This window comes from Durotheca rogersii, assembly GCF_024521655.1.
Source record: "Durotheca rogersii strain YMJ 92031201 chromosome Unknown GGS23scaffold_38, whole genome shotgun sequence".
NCBI classification, from domain to species: domain Eukaryota; kingdom Fungi; phylum Ascomycota; class Sordariomycetes; order Xylariales; family Xylariaceae; genus Durotheca; species Durotheca rogersii.
The window spans coordinates 172,688-184,784 of record NW_026251269.1 but is presented as its reverse complement, the minus strand read 5'-3'; the positions used below and the strand labels follow the sequence as shown (position 1 = coordinate 184,784).

Below are 12,097 nucleotides of genomic sequence, written 5' to 3'. Positions count from 1 at the left end.
CATAAGCTGCACTATTATATCGTACTTTATGTACCCAAGTATGCATAGGTACTTGCTTCTTTGTGCACGACTTCTGCAATCCCACGGTCACATGCTCACAACGGGCGGATCTTCGTCGGCAGACGGAACAATTCGCTCATGCCGCCCCTCCTTTTCTCGGGCATAGACGGACCGGAAAGGGTATTCAGAGGTATCTTCAATCTCTATGCTGCCTAGGATATACCTACATTGTACATCTGGATCGGAACAGACCAATGGGCCTCGCCGGTTTTATTTTTCGAAATCACGATTGCACGCCCGTCGCAAAATCTATCTGAATCTTCCTCCTCTTCATCTTCTCACACTCACTAAAAATCAACAATATAAAGCCACGACAGTTGCTGTCGCCCGTCGTCCTCGATTTCAAAGTAACGAAAGGCTGGACAACAGCGAGGCCGACCTAGCGAACGATTGCTAGCTGAATCCCTGCGCGGCCGGCTCCAGAGGATAGATGCTCTCTTATATAACGTGAGTGGAAACAACCAGTCTCTCTCTTTCCGCAGCCACGTCGGTCCTCTCTGCCCCTCTACGCACATCGTCGCCGTGATGACACCTTTATTCGGAGCTTAGAGACGATATGTTCTCGATGAGTGTCCCGATAATAGACTACAACGGTATCTGAGCGATTGAACCACGCCGTCTTAGTTGGCTGACGTGGTTGGCGGCGCGGTGGGGATGGGACCTGGTGTTGTCGTGATGATGTAACTAACGGCGTCGAAAGCAGGTCGAGATGATGTGCAGCAGCCATGGCAGACACACCCTGTGCCGTCCCCACCTCGCGCCAACATGAGAATTCTCCCGCCTCCACTGCTATAGAGTCTTCTACAAAATCGGCACCTCCATCCCGGGCCCAAGCCAGGTCGGACCGTCGCTCGGCTATCCCAAGCGGGCCTCCGCTACATAAGATCTATGCTCTGCCCGCCCCGATCCGCACATTTCCACTGCCCACTTTCTATCCGAGCAACCCGCTCTCCCTCTTCCAGCTTGCCTTCGCCTGGGTAAGCCAGCTCATCTCCCCACCACCCGCCGAACCGGCCGTGATTCACCAGGGATTCTGGTCGCCGGAGACGTGGTCGGTTCATATCAAAGACCCCAGGTCGATTCGCGCGCTATGGGAGCAGGGGTTCTTCGGCAAGGGCAATTACAGCCGTAGCGAGCCAAATTGGCTCAAGCGCGAACAGGCCCGAAGAGGCAAGCACGACGGCCACGTCGCCGAGGAGTGGACCAACCAGAGGCGCGAAGAGCGCAAGATGATGAAGTGGGATAGGGCCCGAAAGGAGCAGGAAGCTATCCGGCGAACAAAGCTCGAGGAGGCATGGATTGCTCCTGTGGGCCCCTTGGAGTTGCTTGCCCTCCCGAACTCTATACGCGATCAGAAGCCTGACCGTCACAATAACGACTCGCCTAATGGACAGTCGGCTCGGGTACCTGCTATGAATGGCCGGGGGGTTATCGGCTCGGTGGTGCGTGATGCGATTCCGAATGGTTCGCCCTCACCGCAATCGCTGGCGGAGGCTGCGAATGGCACCGGGCATCCTACGGTAAAGGCGGACGACCTGTCGATATTGCCTAAGGCGAATGGCCATATCTCCCCTCCACGTACACCGACCGATGCTACCAGGCCGATCGACCTAGAGAGTGCGCCAGAAGCCGGTGGCTCTGGTAAACGGCGCAAGAGTGTGCGATTTTCGGCCAAGGTCGAGTCGACTACTTTTCAACTTGCGGATCCTCCCAGTCCCCGCCACCGTGTACAGCCTAACGGAGATGTCGCGCAGGGTAGCTCGACCGTTGGTAATTCGCCGTTGTCTCAAATGTCGGATTTGGCTGCATCACCACCACACGGCGAAGCCAATATCACATCCGACGCCGCTGCTGCGCCTGGTACTGAAATTGTGGACAGAGAACATCTTCAGCTAACCGTAGAGGAGGCTTTCTATCTCGTCTTTGCACTAGGAACTCTAACGGTAACGGATTCTAAACTTGATACGCCATTTACCACCTCGGATTTGTTTACGCTCTTCCGTCGGTCATCGTACTTACCAGCGAGAAAAGCAGATCTGCAGCCGGATGACCCGTTTCTCGTCCAATATGCCGTATATCACCATTTTCGCTCCCTGGGCTGGGTGACCCGACCTGGCATCAAGTTCGGTGTAGATTGGCTGCTGTACCATCGCGGCCCCGTCTTCTCCCATGCTGAGTTTGCTATCGTCGTACTGCCGTCCTACTCGGATCCGTGGTGGACGGCCGAGGGTCGCCAGGCCCCTCGCAGATCGTGGCACTGGCTTCACACCATGAACCGTGTGCAGTCTACGGCATTGAAGACTTTAGTAGTTGTGTACGTTGACATACCACCCCCGACCGACGAGACGCTGGGTGCCGCCGAGATCTTGGAGCGCTATAACGTGCGTGAGTTTATCGTTAAGAGGTGGCTCAGCAACCGAAACAGGGATTGAGCAGTTACGTTAGAGCCGAAATCCTATAGGTTTATGTTCTAGGAGCAGTGGGACGACACGATGGTTATAGCAGAGCTTGCTCAGAAATCACTAAAAGGCAACAATAGACATCCACAAGAAAATAAACCAGAATATTATTAAACTTTTTGATGAGTGAATCCCCCAAAACCTGTCTATCCGCAGTAATGCACACTGGAGCCTGGATTTCTACGTTGGTGACCAGGGAGGTGAGGATGCTTCCCCCTTCCTCCCTCCGTCTATTTTCCCCGAACCCCTCGCCTACCTCCCAATAATTATCCTGCTTTAATTGCTAGTTACCTCTACCCGCGGCGACTCTTCGGCCCCCCTCTCATCGTCGTCGTCCTCCCCCCCTTTGTCCGTAGCCGGCGGCATGTACGACACGGTAAAGAGGAAGCCCACAGCCAGCGCGGCGACGACGAACCAGACGAAGTAGCCGCCAAGGATATTGTGTCGCACGCCCAAGGCGAACATGCTGTTAAAGGCAGCAGGGGTGGCGGCACGCAGGCCGCTGGTGATGGAGAGGGACATGGAGTTGAGCTTGTTGAGGCTTGACTTGGCAGGGCAAACCTGGTTGAGGGCGAGCTGGACGACGGTGAAGGCCATGACGACGCTGGAGCCGACGACGAGCATCGGCGGGAATATGACCCAGAAGAGGGTGTGGGCGGGGTCGTTGTCGCGGCAGAGAAGCCAGTTCATCGAGGGCATGATGGCGAAGAAGAAGGGCCAGACGACGCCGCAGTAGCGCAGGAGGGCCTTGGAGCCCCAGCGGCGGTGGAGCGGCGGCAGCACGAGGAGGATCCAGAAGGCTTGCGAGCCCGCCGTCAGCGCCATGTAGATGGAGATCTGGATCGAGGTGAAGCCGAAGCCGCCGAGCTCGGGCGTCGTGTACAGGAAAGTCGGGATCAGCGTCGTGTAGGCGAAGCCGAGCAGCATCGCGTACCCGTAGACAACGAGCACGATGCCGACGCCGGGAGCCTTGGCGAGCTCGGACACGGTGGCCTTGGGCGCGGGTCCCGGGCGGGCGCCCTCGACGTCGTCTCCGCCACCCTCTGCACCGTCTTTCATGTGCAGGGTCTCGTCGACGCCGACGGCGCTCGTGACGACGGCGGTCAAGCCGATCAGAGCGACGACGATGGGGGCGAGGACGAAAGGGTGGGTCTCGAAGAAGGGGACGCCGCCGAAGAGGCGGGGGAAGGTCTTGGCGGGGTCGAGGAAGAAGCCGCCGATGAGGGGGCCGACGAAGATGCCGACGTTGCCGGCGAAGGCGAACCAGCTGAAGGCGCGGGCCTGGTTGGAGGCGTCGCTGTGCTCGGCGATCATGGTGCGGATGGTGACGACGCTGCCGGCGCAGATGCCGGCGACGCAGCGCAGGAGCATCATCTGCCAGATCCGGGTGGCGAGGCCGAAGACGGAGGTGGCGGCGGCGAGGCCGGCGAGCGACAGGACGAGGACGGGGCGGCGGCCCCAGCGGTCGGACGCGCGGCCCCAGAACATCATGACGAGCATCTGCGTCAGCGAGAAGATGGACTCGATCGCGCCGGCGTAGAAGCCGACGTTGGCCTCCGGTACTGCAGCATCACGGGGGCGGGGGGGTCAGCTACCGGCGTCGGAGGACGTCTCCGCTCACGTTCTATCACAGCAGCACGCCGAGGTGACGGATGCGCGTGTATATGTGTGCGCATGCCAGTCGGCAGATGCAAGTGACAGGGGGTTTGGGGAGGACGGGGACTTGTGCGAGGACTGTAGCCAGTTGTTCCAGGGAAGCCGAGAACAGGGAGGCCGAGAAAGGGAAGGCCGAGAAAGGGGGGGGGGAGGGATGGGAACATGGACGGACGGACGGACGGTGTGCGCTTCTTGCTCGCTCTCTCCCTCCCTTCCGCTCAAACAGCAGGAAAAGGGGGGTTCAGTCGACCGTATGGGGTGGGTTCACGTACCGTTGCCATTTTCCTGTACCATCCGATTTATGTACGGGAAGATGGAAAAGAAAGCTATTGGCTCGACGAGGCGAGCATAGCACAGGAGGAGGATCTGGAGTCTCGGCAGGGGCGTCTCGGGCTTCTTCTTGGACGGGAGCGCGCGGGACGGGAGCGCGCGGGACTGGCCCGCGGCCCGGTCGAAGGCCGGCGACGACGGGACTTTCCTGTCCGGATCGTCGTCAGGCGCGAGAAGCGGCGTGCTCTCGCTGGCGCCGGCGAGACGGGCGCTCACCGGGCCGGGGCTGATGTTGCCGCTGCGGCCAATGAGGGCGGAGTTCTGGAAAGCTCTCGTCGCCATTGTGGAATCGCGTCGGGAGAGAGGAGGTAGTATGTGTGTGTACGGTATGTATGTGTGTGGTATGAGAGTGATGCAAGCAGTGCAAGCGATGGATGTGTTGTGTAAGTGTAAGTGATGGTCGTCTGAGAGTGGTAGTGGTGGTAGTGGTGGTGGTGTGTACGCTGTGTCGGTTCGCATCAGTCCGTCTGTCTTCTTTTACCAAGCCGTGGACGGGTAGATGGCATGGCCAGTCGATTTCTCGTCCCTGCCGCGCGACCCGGTCGGCTTATATCGAGAGCAGAGGGCGACGACCTGGCCGGCGCTCGTGGTGCGATAAGATCTCCGCCGCTCCTCGCACGATGGCGACCCAATCCTGGTGCCCGCCGACTGCGTCACCGCCGTCGGGCTGGCTGAAGCCTGTCGAGGGTAGGATGCGCGCCGCGCAGCAGACCTGCACTGCGTCAGGGTCGTTTCTCGCCGGTTATAAAAGATAAGCACCAAGCATCGTCCGGGTTGGGGGTTGGGAGCTGGGGTGGTAGCCAAAAGGTTGACCCGCCGGGGTGCGACGCAGCTGCGGCGCCGTCGATGAGGACGGCAAAGCAGAGAGGCGGTACCGTATTATTGCATAGTGTACACACAATATTGGCACTGTCTTAGACACAACCACAGTGCACAATTCCTAGTCCGCAGGTCGATCCCCTTTTTTTTCCTTCTTTTTACATATTTAGTTGTTTTATGCATTTTTATATTTTTATATTTCATCCCTGTATCCATTAATTTTTGTTTTACCTTCCTTTTGTCTCTGTCCATCCGCTAATAAACAGGGGCATACATGGCCGTCGGAGGTGGCGGCTCGTCCGCTTCACCGTCTTCCTCCTGCGTCGCAGCAGCGGAATTCCAGTAAGCATGTTCAGGACCATAGTGCATAGTGCGTCGCATGCCGCTGGGCGCTGGCGAGCTGCAAGCGACGAACTCGAACAAGTGGCCAGTTAATATGACGCCGTGTGGCCTCGCCCAATGAAATTGGAGACGAGAGCAGAAGGGACGGCGCCTATCACGACCCCACGACGATCTATCTCGCAAGGATTGGCGTGGATGTCGACGGGTGTCTCTCCGGAGCCACCGCGCCATGTCTGAAGAAGGTCGCGGGACGCGGTAACACTACAGCGTTGTATCACTTCTCTGATGTCTACTTGTCTGTAACCTGCTCGCCTCTCCATCCTCAGCCGTGGCTTTCCCCTTTGTTTCTGCACGATATCCTTCTTCGCCACCTACGCCTCTGCGCCCTCCTCGGCCGTCGCCTTCGCTTCCAACTACCTCTGTACGAGATGCGTCGTCAGGCCCGGTAGCGTCGTACCCGGCAGCATCACCGCTCCACAGAACACGATTAGGCCTCTGTGGCTTGCGATGGCGATGGAGGCAAAGAAGGTAGGTACCTATCATGACCGAGACCCTACATGTGCTCGCACACGATTTCCACCGACGCGGGTGCCATGAGCGATACGAACTTCCCCTCTCCCCTCTTCCCGGCGAGGACCGAAACAAGATTGCGAACACGATTGCGAACACGACCAATCCGCGCAACGAATGGCGGTAGTTGATGGGCGGCTAGATTGCGAGAATGGTGGCGGCGGCGAGATACGCATTAGCCGTGATGATCCCCCAGAGACGAGCCAATGCCGTCCCAGAGCATGCTGGGCAGGATCCTACCAAACACCGACGCAGCACTGTCCCAAGTTGTACCTTTGCCGGCCGGCGTGGAGGCGGTGGGGGACGAGCATGTAGAATGGGGAGTTGTCCGATGTCACCGCGGTTCTGTGGTGTGCCGTGTCGTCTGTCGTCTCGACCAGAACTTCCTTCATTCTGGACGCGATATTGAGAGATGCGGATGACGTCAAGGCGTTCCCGCCGGAGAAGAGGGGTTGAAGGTCGAAAGGGCCGAAAATACCCCAGGAGAAGAGGAAGCTTCCAAAGACAGGGGTGAGGAACGCAGGCCGCTCGAAAGCCGCGAGGCTTATCGGCCGTTGTTGACCGGCCTGACCCTTGGGGGGGCAACGCATATGTGACGATCACGCCGGCCGATGAGGAGCATCACTCCAATCATCAGAGACGCCCATCGTAAAGTAGCTCCGAATCCGATACCGTCAAACAGCTCAACCAGCATACTAGGGAATATTACTCCTATGTCTCGGTTAGCGCGCGCGAGCAAGCCACAACTGATGCCACCTTTCTCGCTCGCTCCCCCCTTCTTCACATGCAGGCGATTCGCGATTCAGAGATATGTGCGCATACGGCATGATCTCCCACCGGCTACGATCCCCGAGGCTGATGCCCAGCGCTTCTTCGAAGCACCGTCCTGCAACTACCAGGCCAGAAATAAAGGCGTCGGCAGTGAGACCATCCTTGGAGAAGACGAGTGCCGGCAGGAGGATGGCGTGGTGCCAAAGCCGGCCAGCTGAGACGAGAAGACGAGCGAGGATCCACGAGATCGCTGAGGACGTCTTGATGGGGGATATTCTCCTCGTAGATTAACCGGGACGTCCTCGGCGCGTTGATGAAACCAAGCGAACAGAACTAGGAAGTCCAACCATCGGCCACGGCTAGTCCAGCATAACGGCATTCACCTGGAGGGGCGAATGCCGGCGCAGGAGCCGGTGCCGATACCTTCGTAGTTGGAGACTGCGTATAATAGGCTGGGTGTTGTTTTGTTGCTTGTCAGCCACCGCGTTAATATGAAGACGCCAGTGCCGTCACGGCAGCGAACGGATATGATGCTAGAAACCTACCCATCTTTGTCCTTTCAATACAGACGGATACCATCGTACTCTTGTCCTTCCTTTCGCCCCTTCTCTCGGCCCAGGAAGAGCTGGCTAGGTTACGGTCCGTATATGGATAATGTTAGAAAGGGAATCTCTTCCCAGGTCCGGCATCCTCTTAGCTTCTACGCATCTAGTGACAAGAGATCTCTGTGTTGTTGTTTTTAGAAGACGTGACTGTTCGAGAGGACGGCCTAAGGCCGCTACGATTACCTAAGACGAAACCCCCTCCCCTTTTTTTCTCTCCTACCCTGTGGGTAGCACGATAACTCGAACACAGATCATCCCCGTTCTTGATTTGATTGCGTGTGCCCCGGTATGTTCCCTGCTCTCTAGAAGCCTCGAGACTTGCTTAGAATACTCCACGGGCCGAGTGGATACCTACATCCGATCTCCGAGTCCGTAGGAAAGCGGCAACAACTTGGACCGAGTCCGGATGGTTCTGATTGTGTCTGCCATCTCACCACACTCGCCACAGCGGATTTCCCGATACATCTGAGGCCATTGTTGTCCTCTGATCGACATGGATGTTGTGCGAGACTGTTGTGTGAGACGGACAGTAATATGTGTCTGCTTGCTTTCTCTCCTTTTGGCCATCCAGAACCCCCCCCCCCCTGGACCAACCATCCACACCCGCGCTCATCATGGACGGCTGCCCATTTCTCCTCGACCCAATCACATACCTACGTACATGTGTGGAAGTTGACGCCTCTCCGCATAGAACTCCCCCTCATCTCCGTGTGTGTGAGACCGGTGAGCAAGTGTCTTGTCTGTCCAAAACAAGCTTCTCCTGCATGTCCTGTCTGACGCCGCGTTGCATTTCAGGCGGCGTTCCGCGCCTTTACTTTTACTACCTAGGTACGTCTGTGACGTGTCGTATGTAAGCACCCTCTTTGGCTTCACGACTTTACATGGATTGCACGTCGCCTCTAACATGCCGGCTTCGGCGGGCGGCCTGCTCGTGGAGGAAGATAATATACCTCTACGTACGTACACGCGTACGTGATACTTATCATTGGTAGATGGAGGCAGTGGAGGTGAGTCCTACATACACATACGCCTACATATATGATAACTGTAGGCATATGGCGATGGCGATCATTAAATCTCGCGTGTTTTATTGGCTCTACATCATCTACCATGCCGGCACTGAGGATTGACTGGCCTACATAGTAATCATATAACCGACGCAGTGTCCGATATGCATCGTCCAAGCTGGGATCGTAACCGAGCCGTCTTCTACGTACTGTAGGTGCTATCGATGTTACAGTGGCACACGGCAAGATGCATCCCGCGGAATAGGCAACCGTATCGAGATATACGATATAAAGAGGTCCGCGACCTTCTTGCTTTTCTTTCGAAGGCATCGAGGATGGTGATGCTGTGGCGTGCTTCGTACATGTGGGTGGGCAGGAGACAAGAATCGTACGCCCCTTCAAGCAAACGAGAACTTCATCACATCTCATATTTGCGTCGTATCCGTGTCACGAAGGAACGCCAACGCGATAGGTACTGTCCAGCGAGGGCTTACGGTCGACCGACTCGAATCTGGCAATGATGGCTCGGCGATGAGGCCCTTCCCCCTCCCCCTTTCCCCCCTCCCGTACACGCTGCATGCCCGCTCATCCAGCCATCTACTCATAACCGCCTCGCCAAGTCTGGATCGCAAACGGCGTCCGGTGAAGCAGCAGGTCTGCCCGCTCCAACGCATCCTCCTCCAACAGTTGTCCTAGCTGGGCTCCCGACTCGAGACATGCGTGTTGTCACCTGAATAGGTGCGTGCTGTTGAATCCCGTCCCCAGCGCGTCCGCCTCCCCGCGGCTCGCCCCCTCCCTCACACGTTCGGAGGTGCTTGGCTTTCCTGGCCTCCATGCTGCGCTGCCCAACCCTCCGTCACATCCTGCACGAACTGACCCCGAGCTAAGCTCGAGCGTACGTACACGCAGTGCGAGAGACGAGGGAGGCCAGTGCGAGTCGGCTGTGGTTAGCCTCCAAAATTTCTCGCCCGTATGCCGGGTTTGCGGCGCATCTTGCGGTGTGTGTGTGTGCCCAGGCGTCGTCCGTGCTCTCTCCATCGAAGAAAGCTCGTATGATCTCGCTATACGTGCTATATCTGCCATCGAGGCCGTTCCGCTGACGACGGGAAGGGGCGTCGAGGCGTCCCTCACGGAACTAAGCTGGTGGATCGAGGAGTGGCTGATTGCCATAAGCGTATCAATCCGAAGGAATTCACCAAGATCTTACTGGATCTCCTGCGCGGCGCCTCTGGAGTCCCCAAGGGGACCTGGGACCGAGCTCTGGTGAGACCTGTTCCAGGTTGCCCAGCTGGAGAAAGCCTGGCCTCCAGTGCGTCAAGGCGGTATTCTAAAGTACGCTATGGAATTTTTGTCTCCCGGGAATTAGCACTCACCCTCAGGATAAAAGTGCCTGTCAACTAGAATTATTATAATAGTACTATTCTGCGGAACTAGAATCCTCGTCACAAGAGGTACTTGGGGTAACGAATTGCGGCCCTGAGGCCCAACCGAAACTGCTGGATGGCAGCGTCTGCTTGCGATCTGCCGGTGCCTGCTTGCTTATTTCTTATTTGTGGAAATACCGCGAGTTAAGACTTCTGCGTTGATCTCATTGCTAGCGCTTACAACTACGCTGCGCTCGGCTTACAGAAGAATATCTTCACCTCGTGGGGCTCGGCCCTGATACGCTTATTCCCTGGCCCTTTGATGTAGCCGGCTATTGTTAGCCAGCAGGGCCTAATGAGCCCCAAGGCGTGATTATCGGCGGCCTATGAGACTGAGCTGCCGCTGGGTTCCCCGTGGTTAGAAGGAAATTTCTCCATGCCTTGGCGGGGTGTAAGGGTAGGCAATCCGACGAGTCAACATCGGGATGTTCTTGATAATACCCCAAGTGACGGCGGATCCGTCGACTTGTGTTGAGGCTACTCGTGCATATGATATTTAGCCAAACCCCGCCACACCGTCCTCTTCGTAGTTGGACGGTGGTCCGGGTCCACGGTGTTGGGTAAACTGATCCCATATAGGGCTCCTGGTTGTCCCCAGTAAAGCTTCGCAAATGTCACTTTCGGTTTCTTCTGCCTCGGGCCGAACTCAACTTGCTTCGGTTTTGTCTTCTCTCTTGGGGGCTTCAGATATATCAGGACCTAGGGCTGGGTAGAACCTCTGCTAGTCAATCGATAGTTTCTAGGATTAAAGTCTCGAATAATATCCCCCGCTTCGACAACACTTCTATACTCATGTTTTGCAACGTGTGAAAAGTGTCCCTAACCATACCGGCCCGAAGCTGGCGTCCCGAAGCTGGCATCTTGTATCACCAACGCGCATATTATCAAAACTGCATTGGTATAGGCTACCCGGTACACTGCTGTCATGAAAGTTAGAGAGGGATACAAAGCCTCGACAGAGTCTCGCGCCCTGCAGACTATGTCGTCTAGGATTGCGGGAGAGTGGCCTTTTTTCTTAGTCGTCGACACTGTCGCTCATTAAGAAATCTTTTGAGACGAGCGATGTTGACATCCACATCAGGGGCTAAAATCTCTAGGACCTAAGGGAGATTGAAGTAGCATAATCCGTGAGTGATGTGCATATATTCAAAGTGGCCAGAATCGCATCTTACTCCATATCCGTCGTCAACTGAGTTGCCAACCTATTTCCGTTTAGTATAACACCTATTGCTTACTTAATGAGGATACAATAATATTGTGGATAGTCCGCCGTGCACGCTATCCTTTCACACCTGGGTAATCATTACATGCCTGGTAATACGGCTTATATTATGTTAGGTATAGTACGAGGGACTGTCTGGAGTAATTGCTTGGTTGTTGCTACTAATACTGTCTTGAGATAAGACCTACCCAAAGTCTTCCCGCTTCCTAATAGAGTGAACTAATAGCGACCTTGGCATACTGCCAAGCTTGATATGATACAAAGGAGCAGCCAGGGGCTGGCTATTAAATCTAAGCAATATTAACATAGCCATTTGTCTAGATCGACCCTGACTGCAGGTTTACAAAATCACAAACTCGGCATCCACGGTGGGCTCAGCTGGGGACGCAAGTTTTGTCAGACTCGATCTGCTTAGCTCAAGACGTACACAGTGGAGGCCATCGTTGATGTATTGTACGTCGACGTCGGTATTGGACTTTCTTTGATTCTCACAAACCCTATTGTCATACTAAAGATTAACATCCGTCGCGGCGCTCAGGGCTGCAAGACGCATTCTCACGAGACACCTGAACTAGGGATACTTATAAGCCAGTCTATGGTAGCCATTTCTACATACTCCTTCGCCTACGGAGTGGTTGCCTTCGTCTTCAAGGGTACGAACTAGGTTGGCAGGGCTATTTCCAGGGCTAGTGAGTTCGGCCATTATGCACTCGGAACGGGTTATGGTCCAGGTAATATGGGGGCACCCTTTGTTAAGGTCGAGCATATTACGGCAAAGCATCCCCACGAGTGGTACATCATTCTTGCACTGCCTTCCTCTGAGTATTTGCGC

The 12,097-nt window shown here is 55.9% G+C and overlaps 3 protein-coding genes across 3 annotated transcripts; 1 reads left to right on the top strand and 2 right to left on the bottom strand.

The window, feature by feature from the left end:
* Nucleotides 1-47: 47 nt before the first annotated feature.
* On the top strand, nt 48-2,635 carry GGS23DRAFT_587579 (uncharacterized protein). The gene is made up of 2 exons (XM_051517491.1): nt 48-507; nt 761-2,635. Exon 2 carries the CDS (start codon nt 786-788, stop codon nt 2,490-2,492), a length of 1,707 nt encoding a protein of 568 aa, XP_051367770.1. The 5' UTR covers nt 48-507; nt 761-785; the 3' UTR covers nt 2,493-2,635.
* On the bottom strand, nt 2,636-5,312 carry GGS23DRAFT_587575 (MFS general substrate transporter). The gene is made up of 2 exons (XM_051517490.1): nt 4,448-5,312; nt 2,636-4,081 (listed from the first exon to the last, which is right to left on the bottom strand). Exons 1-2 carry the CDS (start codon nt 4,962-4,964, stop codon nt 2,796-2,798), a joined length of 1,803 nt encoding a protein of 600 aa, XP_051367769.1. The 5' UTR covers nt 4,965-5,312; the 3' UTR covers nt 2,636-2,795.
* A 904-nt stretch (nt 5,313-6,216) lies between these two features.
* Nucleotides 6,217-6,921, bottom strand: GGS23DRAFT_343181 (uncharacterized protein). The gene has a single exon (XM_051513067.1). It carries the CDS (start codon nt 6,824-6,826, stop codon nt 6,473-6,475), a length of 354 nt encoding a protein of 117 aa, XP_051367768.1. The 5' UTR covers nt 6,827-6,921; the 3' UTR covers nt 6,217-6,472.
* Nucleotides 6,922-12,097: the final 5,176 nt, after the last annotated feature.

Bases quoted from the DNA above. Each gene is read 5' to 3' on its own strand.
- GGS23DRAFT_587579 (XM_051517491.1), top strand. From the start codon at position 786: ATGGCAGACACACCCTGTGCCGTCCCCACCTCGCGCCAACATGAGAAT.
- GGS23DRAFT_587575 (XM_051517490.1), bottom strand. From the start codon at position 4,964: ATGCGAACCGACACAGCGTACACACCACCACCACTACCACCACTACCA. The intron at 4,082-4,447 runs GTACGTGAACCC...GTGATGCTGCAG, and splicing joins GGTACAGGAAAATGGCAACG to TACCGGAGGCCAACGTCGGC.
- GGS23DRAFT_343181 (XM_051513067.1), bottom strand. From the start codon at position 6,826: ATGCGTTGCCCCCCCAAGGGTCAGGCCGGTCAACAACGGCCGATAAGC.